Source organism: Equus caballus, chromosome 19 (genome assembly GCF_041296265.1).
Source record: "Equus caballus isolate H_3958 breed thoroughbred chromosome 19, TB-T2T, whole genome shotgun sequence".
NCBI classification, from domain to species: Eukaryota; Metazoa; Chordata; class Mammalia; order Perissodactyla; family Equidae; genus Equus; species Equus caballus.
Window position 1 is genome coordinate 22,576,355 of NC_091702.1, and position 27,259 is coordinate 22,603,613.

At 41.2% G+C, this 27,259-nt stretch overlaps 1 protein-coding gene across 10 annotated transcripts in view; it reads left to right on the forward strand.

Annotated features, from left to right (window-relative positions):
* Positions 1 to 27,259, forward strand: part of FNDC3B (fibronectin type III domain containing 3B) — a 357,231-nt gene that overhangs the window by 285,569 nt on the left and 44,403 nt on the right. For all 10 annotated transcript variants that reach the window (XM_070243255.1, XM_070243250.1, XM_023623306.2 and 7 more), the window contains one exon: positions 16,774 to 16,986. In XM_070243255.1, the coding sequence (XP_070099356.1) occupies positions 16,774 to 16,986 (213 nt within the window). The remainder of the gene's footprint in view (positions 1 to 16,773; positions 16,987 to 27,259) is intronic.

The following is a 27,259-nucleotide window of genomic DNA, read 5'->3' on the forward strand; positions in this document are numbered from 1 at the left end:
CCTCTTAACATTTCAGATCACTTAGCTCTGTCTCCAAGTTGTCATAACTCACTCAAGACAGTTTTCCGATTAGCAAGACCAGGTCCTTAGAGGAATGGAGGACCCATCTGTGGTTATGCAGGTGTGCCCTGTCAGGACATCTCCCTTGGTCAGACTGAGAGGTGTTTCTCAAGGAGGTGAAGTAGTGCACAGATTTTCGGATTCAGGGCCTCAGCGGTGTCTAGGCAAGTTACTTAACCTCTCCGTGTCTCAGCTGCTTCTTCCGTGAAATGAGAACAGGATTACTTACCTCAGAAGAATGTTGCAAGGAGTAAGTAAATGAATAGTAAATGCTTATATAGAGCCCAGCAGTACATAGCAAGTACACAATTAACATGCATTGTTATTTTCATCGTTATCAAGATCATCATCCAACAAACCTAGTTCTTCTCAGAGTGGGGCAGGAAGAGTGAAGAGCAGGCAGATAAATTTCCTGCTAAAAAAGAGTGTATCATTTTCACTTATTTTTTCCTGCAGTATTTTCTAGTTCTGTAGTCTGGTAGACTGTGTGGTTTTTCCATAGAAGCTGAAGAAAGAAATCAGCTCATCAGCTGTAAGATACAAAAGTTCGGTCCCGCATATCATTTCACCTCTACTGTTTCTCTCTCTTCCTATATCTTTTGTGAATAATTCATATAAGTACATTTGTTTTCCTTTTTAGAACAATGACAATTTTTTGTTTACTCTTTCATTCTTATAAGAAGTCTCTTCTGGACACAGTCCTGTGCACTGTGGATCCACAAAACAGTGATAAACGCTGTCCTTGCCCTCAGAGCACTCACAGAATCAGGGGACACTTAAATAGCAACCTGGCATAGTCGAGGATTGTGGCATCACAGGCTGAAAATAACACTGTTCACAGACTCCTGGAGGCATTTCAGAGAGGAAGAACCCAGAGTTCAGAACGGTCAGGGTGGTTCGAAGTGGGACTTGAGATAGAAACTGAATGAAGGAGGAAATGACTTACATAGAAGAAGAGGCGGGCCAAGGCCATTGTTTCATTTTTAGCCTTTTAGCCAGTCTCAGAAAACCAGTCTTCACTTGTTTGCCACCAAATACTAAGTGCCTGTGGTGTCCAGAGCACTCTGATCAGGTGCTGAGGAAATTCAGAGATGATTAAAGCCAGACCTCAGGGAATTTCCCCAGTGACAATGTGCTAAGGAAACCTGACCATTCTGCTCTGGGGAAAAATGACCAAGTGAATGTCATCCCCCAGCTGTTTCTAAGAGACCAGATGTTCAGAATATTGCCTGACCTTGATCCCTCAGGCCAGAAAACCTATGAAGGACCCACGCTGGTTCAGGGACTCACTGAAAGGTTCTGTGTGCCCTCTGATCCACGCCCTTGTCTAACCTGGAGTGGACCTCAAATCCTCCCGTCAGTCTCTGAACGTTCAGGGCAGCGATTATAAAAGGACTCTTAGGGCAAGGTGTTAGCCCAAGAATTTCGCTTGTTCCTGACATTGTGCCTTCCTTAAAGGTGGCTTAAATAATTGTAAAACTTGAAGGGTTGTGGAAGGCTGATATTGGAGGAATGTTGACTTTTATTAGTCAACATGCAGTCAAGTGACTTCTAGAAAGAATTCTAGAGCTCAAGAATCTTTAATGATGAAATGCGAGTTACAGTGGAAATTATCAAAAATATCTTCCATATAAGTGGTTGATTTAAAGATGCGTTAAAAAGTACCTCAGAGGATAAATGCGTTATGGAGAAGATGAAATGGTTTAGTGGTGTAGGAGCTGTGCAAGATTGAGCTGAGATATGGATGGTAAAACCTCGAGATTCTATTTAGAAAGTATTTAATGGATGTAGCATAAATAATTAAATTCAGTATTAATATGTAAGGCTAGTATATTGAGCTGAATGTGGAAAGTCACAATGGGAGGATGTCACGTCTTAACCTTACAGGGTAGGTAGGTAGATAGCATTTTAGACAGATTGCATGAAAATTGAATAACTTTAGAAAAGACAGATCTTTGGCCCTAGTCAAACTGTGTTTTCTTGGCCAAAAAAAAAAATTTATTCAAATCTTTTCTGGCCAATCAATAAATAAATTGGACCTTTCATATTTAAGATATTAAGATTAATTTTCATATTTAAGATCATCTTTTGTACAACTTAAGGAGTTTAGTTTCTACATTGCATAATTGGGTACTCTTTAGTAGAACTCTGGTCAACCCACAGTCTTGTTCTTTTATGTTTCACAAAAACACAATTGCAGTAGTTTTGGTGAGATACAAAATGAGTATTTCAAGGAACTAAAGGTGTAATTTTGGTCCAATCAACTTTTACTTCACCGTCTTCTGTTCCATAAATTGGTTAAAATATAAGTGAACAGATCGTGGTGTTCTAGATAAAAATGTGGAATGAAACATTTTAAGCAGGCCATGGGGTTTGAATAAAGGACCTGTTTCTTTTGTTTCAGCAGTTAACACGTTGTTATCCCACTGAGGTTATTTTTTGCTCTGCGTTGCCTGGACAGAATAGTGCACCTCTCTAGCAAACCTATTGATGCAGAAAGGTTTTTCTGGTGCATCCATCACATCTCCATTGGTGTTGCAAAATTACCCGTTGGCTTACTGATACCCTGTATGGAATTTGGTTGGAATTACAATGCTATTTTTAAACACATTACTTTTAAGCATAGAACTGAGTTTGAAATTGAATTTGTGTTTTGGTTTGAAGAGGAAAAAAGAGTATTACCAAAAACAAAGACCTAGCTTTTCTTTGTATGCTTCCAGCCACGTGTAATCTTAGGATTTGTGAGCTGGAGAGACAAGATCGCCTGCTGTCACCCCTTCCCAGGGTCCTGGCTTGAGCATCTCCAGTGATGGAGCAGTGGTTCTAGCTTCTCCTCACCAGGCAGTCCGTTCCATTTGTGAATAACTCTATTTTTATAGAGTTTCCCTTATATTTTGTCAAAACCTTCTAAATCTAAAATCAACTCAGTTGATCCTGGGACTTTCTCTCCAGCAGTGGTTCTCAAAATGTGGTTCCTGGACCAGTAACATCAGCATCACCTGGAAACTTGTGAAAATGCAGAGTATCAGGCCCTAGCGCAGACCTGCTGAATCAGACACTCCAGGACGGGCCGACACTGTGCTTTAATTAGCCCTGCGGGAGATTTTGATGCATGTTGAAGTTTGAGAACCTCTGCCCTAGAGCAGTGATTCTTGAATGTTACTGTATATAAGAGTCTCCTGCAGACCTTTTGCACGAAACAGATGTCTGAGCCCCACTCCTGTAGACTGCAGTGCAGAAGCCCCAGAAGGGGCCTAGACATCATCTTATAACGTCCGCTACCTCATACCTAGCCATGCTCGCTTCATTTAGATCTTTCTTCACTCCTTTGGGTTTTCTGTATCCTCCACCATCCTCTTCAGTGAGTGATTTGGGTTTTTTGATGACCTCTCTAATGTGTAGTGCCCAGACCTCCAGGAATGGTCTGGCTGGCTGTCTCAGAGCAGAGTAAGCCTGTCACCTCTCTTTTCTTCTCCATATTGAGCAGTTAGTAAGGTTGCCATAAAACTACTTTTTTTGGCAACTTCATTATGTCTGACTCATACTGAGCTGACAAACAACTAAAACTTGAGGTAGGTTTGTTATGCTCGTTTATGCTTTTTGCTAGGTAAAAACAGGGATGAAAATTTTACTGAGTCCTTCCTATATGTCAAGCACTACATCAGCCTGCCAAGAAGTGAATGATAATCACTTCATCCTAACAAGATGTAGTGAGCTTTATTAGGAGACAAGTTCTGAGTAGTTCAGAAGTAGCACGCTAGAGTCAGACAGCCTTGACTGCAATCCTGGATTGCTCATTTATTGTCTCTCTGACCTTTGACAAGTTAAGATTTCTGTGCCTCAGGTTCCTGGTCTATAAAATGAGGCTAATAACTTTAACTATCTAGTAGCATTGTTGTGTGTTTTAGATAAGATTTCAGGCACCTAGTATGGGACCTGACACATAGTAAGCAAGCATTCAATAAACTTTATCTGTTGCTGATGTTTGTTAGGGAAGAAATGAGCTGGGAAGTGGGTTGTGACCAGATTATAGCTTGATGTGTCTGTGGAAATATGGCCTTGTCCCTTAAGCAATGGGAAACATTTAAGGGTTTTTTTCCTGTCAAGGCAGGGCATGAAAAAAACCCAGTTGAAGTACCTGGAGATGGAATGGGGGCCCTGGTATCTGAGGTGCTGTCAGGAGAAGCAGCATGGTTGAGGGAGGGTTGGCTCTGAGCCAGCTCAGGTTACCCCTCCAGGAAGCCTTTTCTGAATAACTTTGCTCTGAGCACATCTTTTCCCCGAAGGGAGAGATTTTATATTTCTTCAGAAGTTATCTGATAATTATTCTCTCCTTTCATGTGTTTCTCTTCTTAATTAGATGATCAAATAGGCTGGTGGGGGGCTGTTATAAAAGGCCATCTTTACTTCTTAGGCCTCTCCTACCCCAGCCCTTCGTTGGGGATGGGGTCTCTCCTCACTGTCCCCCCACCTCTGCACTGAGACATCCCAGGCACTGAGATGGCTAGTTGTGATTGAGAAGTCACCTTCCCCAATTGAGGAAGGTTTGGTTTTGTCGATGCAAATAATCCGTAACAATCTATAAATCAAAACTGGGGTGTTTATTATGAGCCTGGGGCCTTCCTTCTCCAATAGGAAGGGCACCAAAGAAGTGAGGTGTACAGAGTGGTTATATACTTTCAAAAAGCATGCATCACATATGATTGGAATGTCCCTTTTACAACAGTCACAAGATTGCCTAGCCGGCACAGTGATTGAAACAGCCCTTGATGAAGACAGCAGGAAGCAGGTCTGTGGTCTCAAGCTGGGTGGTCACAGCAGGTCAGTGGTCAGTCCCTAGCTTAGGGAGAGATGCTTATCCTTAAGGAAAAGCCAGTGGGGGGGAAATGACATCTTTCTCTATCTTAAAGGGCATCATTCTTGTCTTTGGGACACAGTAAATACTTAAAGCAGATATACAATGCATACTCAATGGCCACACCAGGCCATTTTCCAAAAGGGCCTTTTGGAAAAACATGGGCAGGACAAATTGGTTTTACACCAAATGGCTTCCTCATATACTCCAGTATAGCCTATTGCTTGCCATTTATTTATCGTTTTCCCCCTTTTGATCTATAATCTTTCAAGAGAAAGCATTGATGATCAAAATATTGTCACTCAGTGCCAGGGTGGTTATTGCCTGCCCTGGGTCCATCATGTCCCTCCATGCTAGGCTTTTATCTTATTTATTTGCCAAGTTGTCTACATTAGGAGGAAATAGTCAGACAAGCATACAGGTATATATATTAACAGAGCAGGCATTTCATAGGTTATATAATTTTTAATTAATTTTAGATTGTTGCACAAACATTGTACGTGTGCTTTTCTCTGACTCCTTATGTTTACATTGTTCACAATTATAGAACAAGTATAGAAACAATGATAATAATTCAACATATTTGAGAATGTTAGTTTAGAGTGAGTTCTTAGGTGCATAGTCCTTATCAGAAAAGGAAATTTGTCCAGGGTTCTAAGATCGATCAACCATCTCAAGTCACTAAGCAACCATTAGTCTAGCTTATATGCCAGTCTTACAACACTGAGTAAAGAAAACAGCAATTAGTTTGAATAATATGACTAGTACAAGAATTGCAAGAAGTGATAGAAGTAGGAATTGCAATCTGGATCAAAAAAGGGAACTGATACTGGAAGGGAACCAACCAAACAAATCAAGACTAGATGTAGGATCACTTAAGACGTTCACCTGTTTTTTCATGTGCTTCAGCAGAGGTGACAAATTGGAAGATTCATCACATATAAAAGCACAGCATTCAGCTTGAGTGATTGTATATGTACCATTGTGGGATGCAGTTAAAATATCTAAAGCCATTCTATTTTGAAGGACAGGCTTTTCCATTAAAGACATTTCAGTATTTAATAAAGCTATTCCTGCTTGACTACCATTAAGGGCTTCTGTAAGTGATATGACATCCCAAAGAAGGAACAAATATAGCTGCTTGGTGGCCATACCAGTGGAACACTGAATGAGCCCGTCTGGCCTTAAAGAGAGGAAGATTGGCAACAGGTGTTAGCTCAGTGTGACTCCTTCCCTGCTTCCAAGGGAAACTCAGGGTGCAGCATTTTAGCCATCCAGGCAGTAGCCAAGGCTAGAGATTTGTTTCATATAACCACTGAAGTTCCATTAGGAGCCACCCAATAAATGCCTAGCTTCCAAGACCAGTCTGTTCCAAATCAATCACTTTCTTTAAGTGTGATAGTATTTTGAAACCTTAAATGGAACACTTATAAAATAGGTATACAGTTTAAGCATAGCAAAGGTTTAAATGAGGGTATATAAGGTTGGGAATACAGGCCTGGTCCAGAGTCTTCAGACAGCTGTCTACAACAGATGCCACCATCTTCTCATCCTGGTATGTTACTTTCCAAGAAGGCTGCAGAGTCTTTTATTTGATGCCTCTCCTGATAAATAAATTCTCCAGGTTATAGTCCTGTGAAAAGAATCAGCCAGCAACCTCTCTTTTTTTTTTTTTAGTGTCTCAATGAGACCTTGACAATAAGATATTTCCTTTAAGCAAATTTGGTCCATACATTTCTTTGTCTAATTGCATAGGCCGTCCAGCTATTGTCTTGGAAGGACAGCCAACGTTTACCAAAGGGTGTAGATCTAAGATTAGGGAGCACCAGCAGAAGAGCTTTTGGTCATGAGAGAGACTAAATGCTTCTGAAAGCTTTGCCAGTTGAGGTTTGATTGTGCCATTAGTTCTTTCCACCAGTCCTGAGGATCAGGAATGGTAGGTGCAGTGGAAATGCTGCATTATTGGCCAAATGTTACAAATAGATTTAATTATTTGTTTGGTGAAACGAGTTCCTCCATCACTGTGTAACTCAGTAGGAATTCCTCAAACAGGAATTATCCTTTTCAATAAGAATTTACCTAAAGCCGCTGCTGTTTTAAATTTAAAGGCCTCAATCCAATGTGAGATCATACAGATCATTACAAGATATGTTTATATCCTTGAGATGGTGGCTTTTGGACAAAGTCAAATTGCCATACCTTAAAGGGTCCCTTAAGAAGGGGAAAGTGACCTTATGATTCATGAAATAGTTTCCCTAGATTATACTTTCAGCATATAGCACAATGAGTATAGGCTTTATGAGCCACTGTGGGAAAAAGTTTCCAAAAGTATTGTTTTCCCCCTTTTATTGCCACCTTTGTTTCTCTTCTTCCATGGCAATTTTCTTGAGCCTGTAGAAGGAAATCTTTTCCTGGGTGAGCAGAGTTAACAGAAAGTAGCAGGTATTCTTGAGGCTGGACAGCATATCCAGCTTGATAACATCCTTGCTTATCATTTAAGTAAGACCCATCTGTAAACCAATTAAATAATAGAATGCAGCTGTGGTCTTTTCCTCTTCTGATGTTGGAAGCAAGGTAGCAGGGGTAAAATAGTGAGTAATATTTACCTACACAGTATAACCTAAGAAGGTTTATTATCATTTACTTGACAGTGCTTCCCATGCAATTTACATACGAAACAAGCCTAATCCATGTCCCTCCCTTTATAGGAAGAGAGAACAATTTCTTTTGGAAGTCCCAGGGGTGCTCTGAAAATTCTCAAGAAAATCAAAAGAAAGACTTCATTTAGAATATGAGTTATGGGGAGCTTGTCAAAAATATCAGAAGATTTTAAAACACTTGTTCAAACAAGATCAAGAGGTTGCTGATCTTGTCACCATGAAACAAGGGTCGCTGTGAAACAATGCTTAGTTACCCATTTAACCAAAGTGACAGCAGAAAGAGTCAAGGGCAAACAGTCTAAAAAGCTTAATAGAGACCTCAGTCTTTTTGAACATAGGAAATTATTTTAACAAAACATAGATCCCTCTGTCTTTTAGGTAGACTTACTCAAAGATAAAAACCTTTTATAACCACTTTATCAAGAGCAGACTGAGAGATTAAGAAAATTATCCCTTTTAAGAAGGAAAGCCAAATTCTAATTGTTGTACCAGCCTACTTTTTATATTAAGTCATTTACTTAATTAGATTCATTTCAATCTTAGCCAACTTGACCATGTACAAAACTCCTCAAGGTTTTACTTCCATCAACCTTCTGTCACTTTCTTTTTGCATTCAATTCAGAATTTGTCCCAGGAATTTCTCTCACCCCCCCCCCCCCCATACCTTGGGACAAATTTATCTTTCTTAACAAAACGAACAAAAATATTTCCATTCTTTATAGCTGCTTTAGTGAAAACATGCATATTTCCTTGAATGCAAATATATTTTCCTTAATTTTTAGTAGCTTTAGTCACATATATTAGAATTTTTCAACCCTTGGGAACCTTAACTGTTAGTGAAAACTAAGAAGTAAACAACTATGAACTGTCTTTTACGTTAGCATTCTGTGGCTTGGCAAATTTATGAATGAATACCTTTAATAATTTCTGAAAACATATTACTTCATAGTACAATCTTTTAATAAAACACAAAACATGTTGACTAATAGACCCACACACTTTTTAGTTTTTCTGTAATAAGCCAAGAGTACATAAACTTATATTTAATAATTGTCTAATATTTTATCTTATTTAGAGATTATCTAGATATTTAATGAATTTTTATCAATTAAAATAACTTAGCAAAACTTTAAAGTTTCAAGTTACCAAAGAGCTTTCGGAAGCTATTTTAAGTTCATACACCATAACACACAATTATTGTTAAAAGTTCACCCACACTCATCTTTTTCACATCTATTTAGTTACTTGTTCCCAGTAATTATTTAGATTGCCTACAAGACTTCATGAGACATTAGACAAAATTAGCCATCATTTTAAGTTATTATTTTTTGTTAACCAGTTTTGTAATAGAGATGACATCAGGTTATTTGACCAATATAGGCTGCATGTCTGCATCACATCCAGTGCTGATAACTCTGATGACATGCCTATTTTAATCAAACCAACACAGTTAAACAAGCTTTTACTTACCAAAGATTATTTCATATCATGTCAACTTGAAAGACATTTGGGTTAGTTGCATGTAGAAAAAAATTTTGTAAGCACTTACTTTAAGTCAATTGAATTGAGCTCTTTAGAAATTATACCATCTGGAGGTAAAATACCACATATTTATAACATACATATACAGACACACACACGTAAACAACAGACAGTTACAACAAAGATTTTCGGGCAAGGGTGTTTTCATAGCAGACTGCATCTGCAAAAACTTCTTTTCCCACTTTTTTTTTCTTTCTTTCTTTCTTTCAGTCTTAGGAATCTGGGATGGGAATATTCCACTTTTGGTAAGCTCTTGCAAGTCACAGCATAAAGCCAACCAGAGTTTGGAGGGGAGGCTACCTGTTCAGGAACTGGTTGGGCTTTTTAGAAGCTCAGTTTCCCACTTTTCTTTTAGTTTTGTTTTGCTGTAAAGTCTGAACAATTCCTAAGGACAGTGTAGTGGTTCAGAAGCATGGTGCTTGTGAGTGTTACTCCCTAAAAAGTCATAAACACTCTCTTATGTGCCTCGGTTTCTCCCGCCAGCAGCCTAAAACTGCTATGTGGGCTCAGAGCATGGGTGACCAACCCTCACATGTGCTTCCCTGGACGAGTCTTTAATTAATTAACATGAATGATAGTGGAGTTCCCAATGGGACCACTACACGTCATGCGGCATTCGATCCTCCAACACTCCTGTTGAGGTCCTCAGTCACCTGAGATCGCCTTTCGGCTGGAAGGAGCAATGTCCCTTTTCTTCAGAGCTGAACACATTCAGTCCCTCATTTCTCTATCAAGCAGTTTGTTCAGACTTTATAAACACAATTCTTTACAATTTAAAGCCAAGTTAAAAAGGTCAGCTTGCCCCATTCACTCCAAAGTTCCCCCTAGGCTTCCCTTGCCTAGGAAATTCCTCCTAGGTTCCTCTTTCCTAGGAATTCCCCCACCTAGGTTCCTCTTACCTAGGAAATGTATTGGTACTTCCTTAAGGCACCTAGTCTTGAGGTTTGAAACAGCTCATATAAGACCTGGACCATTAACTTAAAATAAGGAAGTCCAGGTTTTGGGAGAACTCACCAGGGTTACCTGAAGAATGCAGTGATTCGGGGTGGTGGGGGCACTCAGTGGGCCCTTATTGGTACCGAATGCCAGTTCAGTGTAGATTCCAGGTGGTTTCTGGTGAGTTTCTCTGAAATTCTGCCATGCATACGTCAAGAAATATCAACAGGTGGTATAGCCTACTACACACTGAGGCTCTATAGTACTAATCTTATGGGACCACGGTTGTATGTGCGGTCCGTCGTTGACAGAAACATCATTATGCAGCACATAACTGTACAATGCACATTTAAAAGAAAGCATGCAGATCCTTTCTAAATTTCAAGATGAACGTGTTCAACATGTTACTTGAGCTAAAGAGAAAACTTCTCAAGTTTGGGTTTGGGATGGACTTTAATTTAGTAAAACTTGAAAGTCAGTTTGTTCTGAGGTAAATTCGTAGAATTGTTCCTCAGGTTGGTATTTGTTTTTTTTGCTAATTCATCCCGTGTGAGTGCTCACTGGAATTAGGAAATTATTTTCACACACTGCATTTTTCACCCCAGAACAAAACAGACATTAACTACTTTAGTCCTCGTTCAGCTTTTTGAGCCTCCTAGGCTCAGAGTTCTTAATATTTTTACCAGAATGCAAGGAGACGTGGCCTCATTTCATTTTATCAGTTCTATTTCAATTTTGAGAATTACCGTGTCATTTGAACTAATAATAGTTGTTAGTTCAGTGTCCCGGCTACACAGAAAAATGTTTTCCATGCATTTTTACTGATACAAAATGTGTTTTTGTAAAAATGTAGGAAAAGTTGAAGTGTTTTTAAATCTAGGTAGTAGATTTCAGGGCCAAAATTTGTTTAAATAATGTGAAAATAAATTTGTTGACTGTTCTAAAAGTCTGTTTCATTGGCAAAAGGCAGTTGTTGAACTGAAAGTGTTGTTTAAATTGAAATTATCTTTTTGTTGGATCAGTAGCCATGTTTGGTCCAAGTTATGCTAGGAGAGTCTGGGTGCCAGAATGCACAGACTTTGAGCCTAAAAGGACAGGCTCACTCCCGGATCTGACCTGCATCCACCGTATAGATCAGTACAAATGACTAAACCTCTTGGAGCTGCACCTCCTTCACTTGTAAAATAGACAAAGGAATTCCTACCTTGTGGGGTCGGGATAGAAAGTAGAGATAATACTGTACATTTAAAACCTAGGCTTCAGCTCCTAGTAGCCGCCGTGTCATTGAGGTTGAGTCATTTATCTTGAGTTAACTGTAGTTCCCTCATCTCTAAAAGCAGGAGAGAATCCCGGTTCTCACTCCATCCTGCAGTCCCTTGACAGAGCAAGTTCTCAACGTTGTTTGTTGTGCTGGTGGCTACTGTCATCTTCACCTTTTCCTGAGCTCTCTCTCTCATCCTCACCTTCTCATGGTGGTTTAACAAGAAGCCAATCCATGGAGCTGGCCTGGTGGCATGGTGGTTAGTTCGCGTGCTCCGCTTTGGCAGCCCAGGCTTCTCAGATTCGGATCCTGGGTGCGGATGTACACCCTGCTCATCAGGCCATGCTGTGGCAGCATCCCACAGACAAAATAGAGGAAGATTGGCAATGGATGTTAGCTCAGGGCCAATCTTCCTCACACACACACACACACACACACACAAAGCCAGTCCTTTTACCTGTTGCTGCATCCTTGGCCATAATTTAGAGGAAGGACAAGCATAGATGGTATCAGCAAATTACTCTTTCAAGTGCGGTGGTGGCAGTAATGCAGCTCAGATAAAGACGTGTCTGTGTGCCTGGCGCAGAGCCGCTCCTCGAGGATGCTCAGCACATTTCTTCACTGTTAGAGAGGAGTGAAGATCTCAGAAGAAGTCATAAGAGTAGTAACTCCGTAAATTAGTACTTTACAGTTCACCAAAGTGCTCACAGCCACCCTGAATCCTTTTCTGCCTGTGTGGTGGAGTATAAAATATTAAAAAAACACAAAGTGCTTTCCAAACGCCTTGTCTTAACTAAGTAATACTATTTGTCAGTACAGCAAAGATATTACTGTCCCCATTTGATACATAAGGAAACTGTTACCTCAAGGTGTTAGATAGTTTCCCCAAGGTCGCCAGAGTGATGAGCGGGGTTCCCAGAGGCTACACTGCTAAAGAGAGTTAAAACGCCACCACAGTATTCTTTTGTTGTTGTGTGTGTCTGTGTGTATCTAAGGCTAACGTTGTATGCCTAACAAATACTCCTCAGTAAAGAGTCAGGGAACCCAATACCTATCAACATACCGTGGAGGCTTTGGAGAAAGAAGTGAATTTACAAAAGAAATCAAATATTAAATCTGCATTTATTTTTGCATCTCAATAGTTGTATTTTATAAACTATTAATTCTTATAAATGATTCAGATCTCTTAGCATTTTCTTTCTTGAGCCAGACAGTCTTAAGAAACACGTTTCCTCACTTCCTTTTGTTTGTTAAAGTAGCGAAGGGCTGTTTGCGCTGCATGGAGCAAAGCAGTAGCATCACCTGGAACACAGGTGAGCCTGGCTCTAGAGGAGTATGGGCAAGCAAGTGGAAGACAGCAGCTCAGGCTCTGTGCTCCAGGAGTGCTTGTGCCTAGGATAAGCAGGGAAGGACTGGCAGTTTGGACACTAGCACTGGAACATAAAAAACCTTGTAGGTGAAGAAATTTGTTATACCATTGAAGAAAGACTGAAATGTAGTTCCCTTTTCCTAAGAAGGGAAAGAGGGTAATAAGTTCTACGACCACGTTGACCACCTTTTTAAAAATATTTTTTTCCTCTCCACTTGCAGAAAAAATTCTTCCTTTCAGGGCCGGCCCGGTGGCGCAGTGGTTAAGTGCGCACGTTCTGCTTCTCAGCTGCCTGGGGTTCGCCGGTTCGGATCCCGGGTGCAGACATGGCACCGCTTGGACAAAGCCATGCTGTGGCAGGCGTCCCACATATAAAGTAGAGGAAGATGGGCATGAATGTTAGCTCAGGGCCAGTCTTCCTCAGCAAAGAGGATTGGCAGTAGTTAGCTCAGAGCTAATCTTCCTCAAAAAAAATTCTTCCTTTCCAATCATAGAAAAAAACTCCTATGAATACTATAAAGCTATTTTATAAGACTCATTTTGGGAGGCAAGGAAGAGTTGATTGTAGTCTTTCCATGTTATACTGGGAAACCTACGTTACGTTATCTACAGGAGACCTGGTGTTGCTGCTAGTATAATAGAAGCTGGGGAAAGTAGGGTCCTGGTAATGGAATTTTTGCTGTCCTTCATCAGAGGTAAGTGTTTCCTACATTCCAGACTACGAGGCAGATATCATCCAGTTTGGGGTAATTGTGAATAGAGCTGCTGTAAATTTTTGTGTGAGCATAAATTTTAATTTCTCTAATGACAAAGAATGGCATTGCTGGTTCATATGATATGTGTATGTTAAACGTTATAGGAAACTTTATAAGAAAACGGTTTGTCAATGTGCCTATACCATTTTGCATTCTCACCAGCAAAATCTGAGCGTTTCAGTTGCTCCTTATCTTTGCCAGCATGGTATTAAGTATTATTTTTTTTAGCCATTTTAATAGGGGTAGAGGGATATCTCATTATAGTTTTAATTTGCATTTTCTTAATGGCTAACGATGTTGAACATGTTTTTGTGAGCTTATTTACCGTGTGTAATAATTCCTCTTTGGTGGAATGTCTGTTCAGTCTTTTGCCCATGTTTTGTTGGGTGGTTTGTTTTCTCACTGTTGAGTTTTGAGAGGTCTTTGTACACTCTGGAGACAGTTTCTTTATCAGATGTGTAACTTGCACATACTTTTCCCCAGTCTGTAGCTTGTCTTCACTCTCTTAACAGCGCAAAAGTTTTTAATTTTGATCAAGTCCAATTTTTCCTTTTTTCTTTTGTGGATCACACTTTTCACATATCTAAAAACTATTTACCTACTTCTAGGTAGCAAATATTTTCTCCTGAAAAGTTTTGTATTTTACATTTAGATCTATGATCCATTCTGAGCTAAGTTTTTCTTATAAGATATGAGATTTAGATTGGTTTTTTCCCTCTTGATGTCCAGTTTTTCCAACACTGTTTGTTTAAAAAAGCTATTCTTTCTCCATTGATGGACTTTTACACCTTTGTCAGATATCAGTGGGCAGTGTTTGTGTGGACGTATTTCTGGAGTCTCTGTTGTGTTGAGCTATGTGTCTGTCTCTTTACCAATACCATGCTGTCCTGATTACCGTAGCTTTAGAGTAAGTCACAAATCAGATAGTGTGATGCTTGCAACTTTTCTCTTATTTCTCAAATTTACATTAGCAATTTCAGTGCCTTTGCCTTTCCTCATAACTTTTAGAATCAACTTATCTATATCTACGAAGAATCCTGCCGCAGTTTTCTTGGAATTGCCTTATATCTATAGATCCATTTGGGGAGAATTGACATTTTTTCTGTGTAAAATCTTCCAATTCATGAATACTGTATGTCTTTTTCTATTTAGGTCTTCTTTGATATTTTCAGAAGTGTTTTGTAGTTTCGATTTTCTTTCTTTTCGACCACTGCTTTTTTTTAATCCACTGGCTTGTACTCTAGTACATAATGTTGAATAGGAATGATGAGAGTAGACATTGTTTTTTTGTTCCCAATCTTAAAGAGAAAGCATTTAATCTTGCACCATTAAGTATAATGTTTGCTGTAGGTATTTCTATAGATACCCTTTTCAGGTTGAGAAAGTTCCCTTCTATCCCAAGTTTGCTGGGAATTTTTATTACAAATAGATTTTGAATTTCATCAGATGCTTTTTTTTTTTACATCAATTGATACGATCGTGTGGTTTTTCTTCTTTAGACTATTAATATGATGGGATTGGCTAAGGGCTGGGGAATGAGAGAATGCAAAAAAAGGAAGGAAAAAAGAGGAATGGGGGATTTTCCCGGTTCACCCTGAGCATTCAGGGAGCCCTTTCTCTCTCGGAGCCGGGCTTCTCCTAGAGCTCTCTGTCCATGCAGGTGTCCGCTCCTGGATTTCAGGCTGCGTTGAGTCCAGTCTGGGGGATAATGGAGGGAAAAACTGGTAAACTCACTGCTGGTCTGGTGATGGTTCGAATTCTGAACTTGCCCCAATCCTCCTGCTGCTGTTTTCTCTTCGGAGTTCTGAAATAGCTGCTGCGTTCCTTCTTCCAGGTTTCAGAGCTGCGTTCAGTGGAGTCTGCTCTCTCCATCTCTCCTGGAATTAACCTGCTTGTTTTCTTCTTTTCTTAACAAGCTACAAGCATAGTATTCGCTTGACTTGCTGAATTATGTAATCTTTGTTTGAAGAATTAATGCAAACTGTGGTCACTTGATGAATTTAGGTATCGTAATACCTAAATGCTATTTTCTATATAAGTATAAGCAATAATTGCTAAAAATGAGAAGTACATAAAACTAAATTATAAGAATATTTTAACCGATCTGCTTCCTCAAAATTGATCTCTTTGGCTATTGTTTTTATTTTTATGGTTTTAAAACACAGTGTTTTGAACTCAGATCAAGTTAAATGTTGAAACTTTTAGAACTGGTGACACCACCCTGCTCAGGGAACTCAGTAAGAGGCCTGTGTAGCTGGCAAGGGGTCTGGCTGGAGGTTTCTGCTGGAAGCCTCGTAAAGGGCGTGAAGAGGCTGGAGGAGATGCAGACCTGGGAGTGGTCTTCAGGTGCATGAAGCTGTGGACACGTGTGAGGTTACTGAAAAAACAGAATTGTAGGAAATGCCCATAGCGTACAGAGGAAGTCAGGAAGAGCCGGGTGGGGAGAGACCTTTGGTCCTGGAAGCAGAGGAAGAAGGCCTCTGCAGGGGTGTGCAGGCCACCAACCGCCAGGAGGAGCCAAGCTGCAAGAGTATGCAGTCGCTGCGGGAAGGGCTGTCGAGGACGAGGATGGAGCAGTGCCATCAAGGTGTTGTATAAGGACCTTGGAGAACTGTTTCCATCAATTAGTAAGGAGGTAGAGGAACAAAAAGAATGCGAATAATAGGATATTATTTTATATATACATTTTAGCTCTGATTTTAAATTCCTAGACTTTAAGGGTGGTATTAATATATTTTTATTGTCTATAACACTGAACATAGTAAGCATCCAGTTGGGATTTCTGCACATCTGAATGACACCCTGTCACCAGCAGTGTCTGCAGCTTAGCTCTGGTTAAGGACCAGCAGAGAGTGCTGGGTGAGGCTGGTGAAAGGGAGAGCAAGGCCCTGTTGAAGAGTTAGTTGTTGTCCTTTATTTTTGAACTCTAAAGGACACTCATTGATTCTCCTATTTCATTGATTCTTTATAGCTCACTTACTTCCAAAACTGACTCTGAGGCAGCTAAAGGATGGCTAGAACAAAATATAAAAACACGTCTTCAGGATGTCTTCCCTCAGACCACAGACCTTTTTTTCTTTTTTTTTTTTTTTTTTTAAGTTAAGGAACCAAGGGATATCTTGCTAATGTGCTTTCTTTGGCTTTTTTTTTGGAATGGAGAGTGTAATCTCACCCCCGAGCTCCCCAGTTCTCTGTCTTGAATTACTTTAACTTGTTTTTCTTTATTCCATGATACTGCTTTAGAGGAACGTAAGAAATACTCCACAATGTTTATTTCCAATGAGGAATTGCTGCTGTTTAAACCTACTATGTTTGTATATTTTTCCTTTTTCCAGGATCAGAATTCAGGCCATAAATGAAATTGGAGCTGGACCCTTTAGTCAGTTCATTAAAGCGAAAACCCGGCCGTTACCACCGTTGCCTCCTAGGCTCGAATGTGCTGCGGCCGGGCCTCAGAGCCTGAAGCTGAAGTGGGGAGACAGTAACGCCAAAGCACACGCTGCTGATGACATGGTGTACACGCTGCAGCTGGAGGACAGAAACAAGAGGTGAGGTGGGGACGAGGGCGTGTGGGGAAATTCCATGGCTTTGTCTTGTGGATGACATCCTCCTTGTTGATTTGTCCTCTGAAACACTTCCTTCTTGTTCAAAGATTTCCTGTGTCTCTGGGTCCTGCATTTTTATACCATTCTCCATTTGGAATTTCTAAAGTAACATTCGAAAGATCCTGTTTCCCTACATGTGATAATATATGTGTTTGTTTTTTCTTTCATAAAGCCAATGATAATGGAGGGAAATTATCTCAAAAGTAAATTGTCAGATTCAAGTCTTCGCTATGTAATAGCGTTATGATAGTCACGAGTGCAGAGGGATGTCCGACCCAGGAGGAGATGTTACCTCTTTAAATATTCAGTAACCATTGGGACAAACATGTTTACCAATCTGAAATAGCTGTGGTGATGTACAGATGGGGATGTACTCTGTAACTATGAGCAATGCAATATCAAATTAACCAGAGCAAATAGGTTAAAACAATTCTTTATAAGATTCCATGCCCAGGAAACACTCTTGGCCACAGAAATCAAATCCAGGCTTTCACCTAGTATTTATTTAACCTAACTTCATTTCCTCTGAAAATGGCCGATCAGAAGATAGGCAGCTGCACTGTGTTTACAAATAATTCAGATGCAGAGCAAAAGTTAATGATAACAGAATGTTCTGTTACCTACCCAAAGTCCAAATCAGAGAATCAAGTGAAGGAGGTGGGCGATCACCATAAAACCAAGATAGCCTGACAGAGCCGACACACTGCCCCTTCCCCACGGCGTACCTGCTGAAGCACAAAGCTAGTGTTAGTGTGGAAGTGTTTCTGTCATTTCCCCTTTATGCATTGTAGTATCCTGTTCATTTACATGAGGAATTGGTTTTGGTTAGCACAGAAACCCCTGTCCAGTCTCCGCCTCCTGCCCTGGACTCAAGTGCTTTGGTTCATTTCAGCGCAGTGGTGTCCTGCTGTGTGGAAGGCACTGCTTGAGGTGGGCCTGCAGTGGAGACCAAGATCAAGTAGAAAGCAAGGCCCTGTCTCCAGGAGCATAACACCAACCCACAGGCATTGAACCTTAGTGCCATTGGAGAAAAGTGCTCTGGGAGTTTGGAGAAGGCAGGCAGAGACCATCTGGTTGCAAAAATCAGGAATGGCTTTTTGAAACAGATGACATTTGAACTTGACTTTGAAGGACTTAGCAAAGGTTGACCTCCGAAGAACAAAAAGCAGTTGTCCTATTGGAAACTTGTCCTGGTGTAGAAAGCACAGAGGAAGTAAGGCTTCTTTTAGTAGGTTCATTAGAGATTAAATGCATCTTCACTACTGTGCTGTGTGCCCTTGGATGCGTTTTCATGGACTCATTATTTTACTGGCAGGGAACTCCTCAACTGGAGAGGGCTGGCAAGAACAGGACTTATGAACTCACAGAAATCATGATAAATATATAGAACTAGCATTTGGGGACATTTCTGAACAAGCCTTTATGTTTTTTCCTGGGCATTTGGCTTCCGTTGACAGTAGAGAGAACTTCCCTTAGACAATATCTTTTAGTTGTACTGTTTTAGAAAAGTGAAGCCCAGAAATGTTGTTGAAGCTGGTGGCAGAACTGGGATCAGAGGCAGCGCCTCCTGACTCCCCATGCAGCTGCCTCTACCATCACCTCCGGGACTGTGGGGGGAGTGATGGCTCTACAGCAACCAGCCGACCCCGTCTTGCTGCAGCCCTGCCCTTTGCGGGGCCGCCGCCTAAGGTGCTTCAGAGAGAGAGCTGTACAAGTGCGTGCTCAGAACAAAAGCTCCATGAGCACTAGTCCAAATGAGTGTGCTGTTGTGAGACATTTAAATATGCCAGACAGCAGAGAGTGCAGAATCTGGTAATCAGTACGTGCTCTTTCCTCCAAAAAAAAGCCCGAAGCTGGCCTTGTTAATCAAATAAATGACTTGCCTAAATTTAAATGGCAATTTAAGAAAACTTAACCGTTAGGAACAGTATTTTTCTTAATTTTCTGAGCTAGAGTCCAAATTTATCTTTTTTAAATTAGATTTGTCAGTGCTCTCAGAAAATTATTAAAGTGATGGGAATATAGAGCATAATAAATTCTCATTCTATTTGTGGAATAATTTTCCTGGGATTTAATAGGATGAAACTTGGCCTAATTTGAGTTTGAAGGTGACCTTCCTTAGTGTCTTGAAACTGAACTCTTGCAGTGAATGGCCCCTTGTAGCCAAGCTTTTGGCTTCAGGTCTTGACTCCTGAGGATCAGGGAGAAATCATTCGAGTGGGATACATCGTAATACTTGCTATTAGCGTAGCCTTTGTCAATTCTAGTCCCTTTAAGATCCTTTAGGACTTGGCCCTGGCCTGTCCAGTTGAAAGGAACAATGTCTTCTTCCAAAGCGGCACCTCCCTTTTTCTCGAACATGTTGCTGGGGTGGTTTCTAGTTGTGGCTTTAGGGAAAAGCGCCCATATTCTTTAGCATTTGCTTTGTTTTCATTAACTGCTAATAAGTTCTTTTTATGAATGTGGCAGAAATATTGCACGTCCTGCTGTGGCCAAGGTAAGAACAAGAGATAGATTGAATTGTGGTTTTAATTTACTTTCCTAGCTAGTGACTGTGGGCATTTGAAAGGAGAGCTGCCGGTGTCTGGGTGGTAGAGCTGTCCTAACCAGCTATGGAAGTAATGTGAGTCTTAAAATGTATTTTGCAACAGAAGCACAATGAAAATTAATAACCGCATGGTTGGTAATTGTCAGAGTAAAGAGTTAAGTCAATTTTGGCTGCTAAACTATTTGTCTTACTTTTTCCTCATCCATAAAATACAGGTTGAATTAGAAGATGGGCTCTGAGCTCTTTCCTACCTTTTTCACCTTAAAGCAACAATCATTTGTAGGTCATTTATGAGCTTAAACTCTTTACAAAAAGATGTCTCTTGTAAATGATTAGGGCGTGTTCTCTCTCTCTCTCTTCATATTTTAGCTTCTGCTTTTGACAAGTAAGGAAATAATAAGAAAGAGACTGACGTTCCACAAGACTGACCATTTAATGTCCAAAAGCCCTAAGGTTTTGAGTTTATGATGTACTGGTTTATTATTTTATTTATGTAACTCTTAATCAAGAAATCTGAAATGGCCCAAAGATCTCTAAGTATAATGTTTGGCCAAAAATATATTTTCAAACTTTGTAAAGTAAACTTCTATTTCTTGAGCACCTACAAAGTGCCAGGCTTTGAGAGCTTTTGTCTACATTATTTAGTTCTTGAATAAAAAATGAAATATTTTCTGTCATGATAGGATTTCTACCGAAGCCCTTACCATCCAGGTGAACAAATAGGTTGTTTCTGATAAATTGACTTGATTTTAACTTATGATTATCAGGAGTTTTATACATGCAAAGAAAGGAACTGTGCTTAAGTATTGAATAGACAGAGATGACCAAGATGGATCCCTGTCCGTAAGGAGCCCCCAGTCTGGTGGGGGATGGGTGCAAGACACAGATACACTCAAGCAAATCTTGATGTGGAGGCTTAGAGATTGACACGTGCACAGAGTGTTGAAGGAGGATAGTAGAATGGCTTCTTTGTAGGCTTAAAATTCAATGAACAGAGAAGGCTTCTCAGGGAAGTGTTGTAACAGCTTGGGTGAGACTTAAAAGGTTTCCAATCGTATAATCTCCTGCAAGAGAGCCTTAGGATGGAGACTAGTGATAAGGACTCAGGATTGGTTGGAAACCAAGCATACAAGCCCCAAAGGACAGAAACGTGCCTTGGCTCTTTCTCCAAGGAAATGCCTCTTTTGTTCTGGTACTTTTACACTTGCATCTTTTTTAAAGTTTGGGGCTATTCCCTGTAAATAGAGGGGATCCCAAAAGGGCATCTTGCCCAAATCCTTGCCTCAAGGTAAATCGACCTAGAATTCATCTGGATTACCCGGACTTGGTATGTTGAAAGGTTTTTTCACCTTGAAGAGGACGTTTGTTTCCCATATGTTCAAGCTTTTGACCCACAAGGTTCCCAGTCCAAGGTCACTAACTGCGACTACATATTTATGTCTCAGCCTCAAAGCAATGCTGTGTATTTGTAGGACTGAGTTTATTTCTAGCAATTAGATTATGATCATTCAATCAGTGATTGTTTTTCTTGAATTGCTACAATGTGCCTAGGTCTTATGAGGTATGTGACTTACCTATAGGAGCTTTCTTGCTGAGAAAATAAATTAACGTGAAACAATGAACAGACGGCACAAGAGATTTTATTTAATTTCAACAGAAAAACAAAAATTCTATTAGTTTGGCCATAGCGTGATTAAGTCTATTATTCTTAGCAGATCTGGCACAGAAGATCCAAATGTCTTTGGTTCCTGTGTATGCAAGAAAAATAGATACCCAAAGTAAACATTTTTGTAATGCTTTGTTAACCTAATGCAGGGAGTAGAATAGCAAGATCAGCTCATACATTTTAAGATTGTAATTCTGTACTGATAATTCTGAAGACGCATTTGTCTGTGTTACTGAAATGAAGTGTTATGCTACCCTAACAGAATTTGAGTTGATGTTGATTCTCATTCTGACCCTTGTGGTCCATGTTCCCAATAATTGTACACAGCACTGAGGCGAGAGGAACTTAAGTTCCAGGAATGCACTTTTGGTTAATCTGTTGTTCAGGTTCAGTCAGACAGCCGGTGTATTTTAAAGCAAGGCTCCAGCAAAATGAGGATGGGGGGAGGGCTCCAATAGAGTGGGTAGTTACCACTTGCTCTCTGTTAACTCTGCCCTTATGCCCAGGACATTTTCCCTTCACCCAGCAAAATCAGAGCAGCTTTGTAATGTGTATAGTATGACTGCCTGTTTGCTGTTGGGGACAGAAAATAATCTGCATAAAGGAACCCAGAAAAAATACACACTAGGTAACTAATAAAAGCATGAGCACTATGGGAGGAGTGTATTTTCTCAATGTATACCACTTATAGAACAAAGTCCTGCTTATATTGCTCGGGGCATATTACTGAATAATATGCAGTTATTCATATTGTTGCATATGGATAAAGAGTTTCATCAGTAGCTATAGTGACATTTTATTTCTTAGAAAAGGAGCATAAAAAGGAACATAACCAAAAAGTATTGCAGCCTATGGCTCACAAACCAAAGGGTCCATATGCAGCTGAGGACATAGGAGGAGGAAATTAACTCCTTTCCTCATTGGTCTTTTGGAAATTGCTCTTGGCGTTTTTGTGCTCAGTCTGCAAACAGGGACTCTCACCAACATCAAAACTCGTTTAGCAAATGTATCTTCCCTGCCTCAGGTGCCCCCACATGATGCCATCTGCTTCCATTTGCTTGTGCATAGACATGACAGGACTCAATGTTTTGTGTGGAGTGAGGGCACATGCTGTCCTTTCCTGTTTTGAGCATCCTCCGTGCCCAAACATCACGTTAGTAACATAGGAAATTCACACACACACACACACACAATCCATGGAGCCCAGAGAAATTAAGAAAAAAATAAAGGCAATGACATGTCATTGTTAAGGAATAGAGCTATACTGAGCTTACTAATAGCTGTTGATTTGTGATATTGTGAAACATGTTTTGAAACATGCCATGTGAAGCCTTTACTGGATTAGGTCATTTTAGGTCAGCAGGTTAGATCATTTTGAGGTGTTAATGTTAATGGGCTGCTGTTGGCCTGTAGTGGGCCTAGAGACTACAAGATAGCAACAAGGTAGTAAACACAAAATGCTTAGCAGTATCTCTTATTTATAAGCCATCCAGAGCATTCTTAGATGTTTGTTTTGAAACAAACTGTTTTAAGAAAACATATTTTAAAATTAAATTCTTTATACGTTATTATTTTCCTCTGAAATGATTTAAAATAAACATTTAAAGATGAAACATGTCTGAATTTCTTCCTTCAGTTGCACTTTAGTGCAAAAATGTCATCTTTCATAATGTTAAATCCTAATACTGAGGTTAAAAGTATAGCCTTCCAGGGCCAGCCCAGTGGTGTAGTGGTTAAGTTTGCACGCTCTGCTTCAGCAGCCCAGGCTTCACGGGTTCAGATCCCACACACTGCTCATCAAAACCATGCTGTGGTGGTGACCCACATGCAAAATAGAAGAAGATTGGCACAGATGTTAGCTCAGGGCCAATCTTCCTCACCAAAACAAAGAATATGTATAGCCTTCCCCTAGAATTCTTAAAAATGTCAAGAGTCTGTTGTTTTGCCTTCCTAGGTTATAATCAATACGGAATTGTAGAACTTACTTGGTCCTTTCATTTGGATCTCATAAAAATCCCTGCCAGGTGAATAAGACAATTACTATTATCCGAGGTATCTGGACTCAGCCTGGAGAGTTATTGACTCATTCAAGTTTGTAGTGAAGGTAACAGACTCCTCATTGTGTTCAAGGTCTTTGTACGTCCATGTACCTCCATGGAGTACTCTGAGAGGCTAGCAGAATAAGCAGAATGCTTTTGTATTCACAGATACATAGAACATTTTTTAAAATCACTGATGTGGGCCAACATTAAAACCCACTGAAGGGTTTAGTTTCAAGAAGACGTCATAGTCAAAACTAAAGCAGGTTGTGACAGAGCCGTAAAGGATTCATTTAGACTGTAAACTTTCAGTGACCCACCCAACCTTCTACCTTGTTTGTGTTTTCCCTTCCAAGTAAATATTTTTAGCACAAGAGAGCATTTCTCCCTATTTTTCCTTTCCCTAAGTAAAAATGGCCAAATTTGCATTAATGGACAGCACTTCTGTAGGACCAGCTGCTCCCATCTTGGTCTGATTTCAGCAGCAGGTCTTGGCCTGGGTTCACCAGGGTCGGATGAGTGGTACGCACGTGCACAGCTTTCTATCCAACTCAGGAAAGCCTGAGGGAATGTGAGTGAAAGGGATGCCATTCTGGGGACATCTTCCAGGCTTCTCCACTCTTGAGAAATGACGTAAATCATTCATGAACCTTGGTGCTTTGTTATTAATAACATTAATAGTATTAACAGTAACAGCTAATGTCTATCAAGCATTCACAAGTGCTAGGCATTTTGTAATGGGTTCTCTCTGCTGTTGTCCCATTTGATTTTTATAACAACCCTCTGAGGGGCAGTCGCCATTACACCCATTTTACAGAGGAAGGAACAGCTTTCCTGGCTATAGAACCCAAGATCACTAGGCTATTGAACCTGAACTCAAATTCAAGTCTGCTGACTGCGAAGATTGTTAATACCCACTGTACCTTCAGCCCCTGCACCAGTGGGTGGAACCCCACAGGTGTTTGCACACCTGTCCTCTTGGTTTTCACAGGAGCCCTGGGTCATGGGGCTAATCCCTCCAAAGGTATGTGGCCATGGGCAGCAGGGGTTGAGGATGGAGTAGAAGACCCCTCAGAGGCACCAGCAGTGTGGGCCCAGGGCTCCAGGGTGACCTCTAAGGAGCTATGACATCACAGGGGATCCCTGTGGCTACATAAGCCCCAGCCTGAACTGAGAGTAAAATTACTCAGTGACTTTAAGGAGCACGTGCTACATTTCAGGAAACATGCCACCTGTTATATATTTCATTGTGGTTTTGTAGCACAGGAGCATTTGTGTAATAAAAATAAGAGTGAACATTTCATTTTTACTCCTTGGTCACCAAATCCACTCATTTTGGGGAAAACTGTATGTCCAGCACAGGCCATAACAGATGCAGCAGAACTTCAGAGATTCAGATGGGCCTATTCCTGCTGGGACATAAGCCAGTCATGGCCCCAGTAACCTGGAGACAGGCCTGCGTGGCGGGAGTTGAGAGCCACGGTCGTCCTCAGGTTCCCTTAGCCTGACTGGGATCCCCGAATGGTGATCTGCGGCCGTCCTGGTACAGAGTCCAGAGCCACTGATACCATATATTGAACTTGTACTCTGTGTTGGGCTCAGTGCTAAGCTTTTTATCCCCGTTTCTGCATTTGATTCGTAAAACAAGCTGTGCAGTGGATGCTGTCCCCGTTTTGCAGATGGGAGGAACTGACGCTTAGCAGGGGCAAGTGCTCTGGCAGTAGGGGGCAGAGCTGAGATTGGCGTGCAGTCTTCTGGGTCCACCTCTTCCCGCCAACAGTGTCGGGGAGGGGGAGAAGGGAAGGGTGACCCAGGCTTTACAGGCACCACAGACCAGGGGAGCGTCCCAGGAAAGCAGACTCCCCACACGGTGCGTCTTTGTTGCGGGGGCCACACTCACCCCCACAAAGCGAGGGATTGAGGTCTCTGTGAGAGTTTTGTTTACCGTCTCCTGCTGGTTATGTAGGCATGTCAGCTGCTCTAGGTCCTCCCCGTTCCCAGCTGGTTTCTTCCCATTCCAGGATCTTCTCCCTTCCCCCAGGCGTAGGGCCATGCACGCGAAGTAGTTTGGATCAGCGCCTTCGAGACAGCAGGACTGCTGTCAGCCCCTAGTGAGACTCATGCGCCGGGGCCTGTGGTGCATGAACACGGGTGGGGTGCATGAACACGGGTGGGGTGCATGGCTGCTGCCCTCCTCTCTGGCGAAGCCGCGCTCTCAGCTCTGAATCCTGGGTTGCATTTAAAACGTGGAGCCTTCAATCATCGTGTCTTAGGACAAGTAGCATATTTAATTCTGTCACTAAAGGCCTCTGACTTACCAATTAATGAATTTTACAATGAAGTTGGTCTTTTAAAAAAAAAAAAAAAGATTTAGGAGAGAGAAAAATTTAAGTTGGTCTTTGTAAAACAAATATTTTATGAATATTTTTAATCTCTCCCTGAGTGGCTCTAGCCACAGGGTGTTGACTTACGGAGCCTCCTGGAGAGGCCACTGTGCAACTGGCATAAATCCCAGGCTCAGGAGAAGGAAGATTCTTTCTTCTCCTGCCTCTTGGAATGATAGAAAATAATTACAGGATTGGGGTGACAGAGAGATTCTGTTCTTTTTGTGTTGGCTTGTGTGTTTATTTGGTTTGGGTTGGCCTAATTGTTTGAAACAGAAGTTACTGTCAGCATATACGGAAGGAGATTCAGGGTCAACGGCTTTCATTTGAGGCCCGCTCTGTAGGGGCTCGGGCTCGTACACGAGCTATCAAGTGAATCCCACTGTATGGGGAGGTCTGCTCGCCCACGCTTCACTGACGGGTCCCAGTGTGAGAGGGCGGACAGCCCCACAGCTGGTGTCCCAGGCTGGCGCCAGGGCCTGGTCTGCAGGGCAGCCTCGCTCCCTCACAGCCGACTTCCCACCCAGGAGAAAAGAAAATAACCTCAGTGTTAGCCAACAGTGGTATAGATGGCCTCTCAGAAGGGAGACTGGGGTTTCTTTTTTAAAATCCTGTCTTCTCAGCATTATAAAATGATTACAGTCATGCACCACATAACGACAGACCACACATGCAACAGTGGTCCCAGAAGATTAGTACCATACAGCCTGGGTGTGTGGTAGGCTGTACCATCTAGGTTTGTGTAAATACTGGAGGGAAGGAAGACATTTTCCTCTACTCTTCTAGGTTCTTCTGGCTGATCTAAGGTTTAAATTGACATGCGACAGATTAACAGAAGAAAAACAAAAGTTTAATAATTTGAATACATGGGAGAAATTTAAGAAAACTGAGTAACTCGCCAAAATGGCCAAAGCCTTCACCTTAAATCCCATCCTTAGCTAAAGACAGAAGATGTTGGGGGTGGGGAGAGTCAGGGACTTAAGAGAGAAGGAAGGCAATTCACAGGGAGGTGGAAAGGAGCAAACGTTTGGAAAACAAGAGTTTGCCCACACAGAACCAGAAGAACACAGATGGGAGCCCAACAAACAGGCTTTTTGAGGTTGCTTCCTGTCTACCACCTAGTTTGTGTTATGGTAAGGTGATAGCTTGCTTCCTGGAACAGATTTTTCTTAATCTGATTTCTTTTAGGTGGTTAAGGGGGAGGTAACAAAAAAAAAAACTTTTAAGTCTTTTGTTTCTTAAAAATAGTCATCCTTGGGGCTGGCCCGGTGGTGTAGTGGTTGAGTATGCACGAGGTCCAGGGTTCACAGGTCTGGATCCCTGGCATGGACCTAGCACTGCTCATCAAGCCACGCTGTGGCAGTGTCCCACATAAAACAGAGGAAGACCTGCACAGATGTTAGCTCAGGGCCAATCTTCCTCACAAAAAAAATCGTCATCAGCAGCAGCAGCAGCCTAAAACAGTCTTCATGTTAATGAGATGTTTGGGGTTGGCAGATTTTGTTCTCCTTCAGTACACTCTGTGATGTTTGCACAATGACAGAAGCACCTAACGACGCATCTCTCAGAACGTATCCCC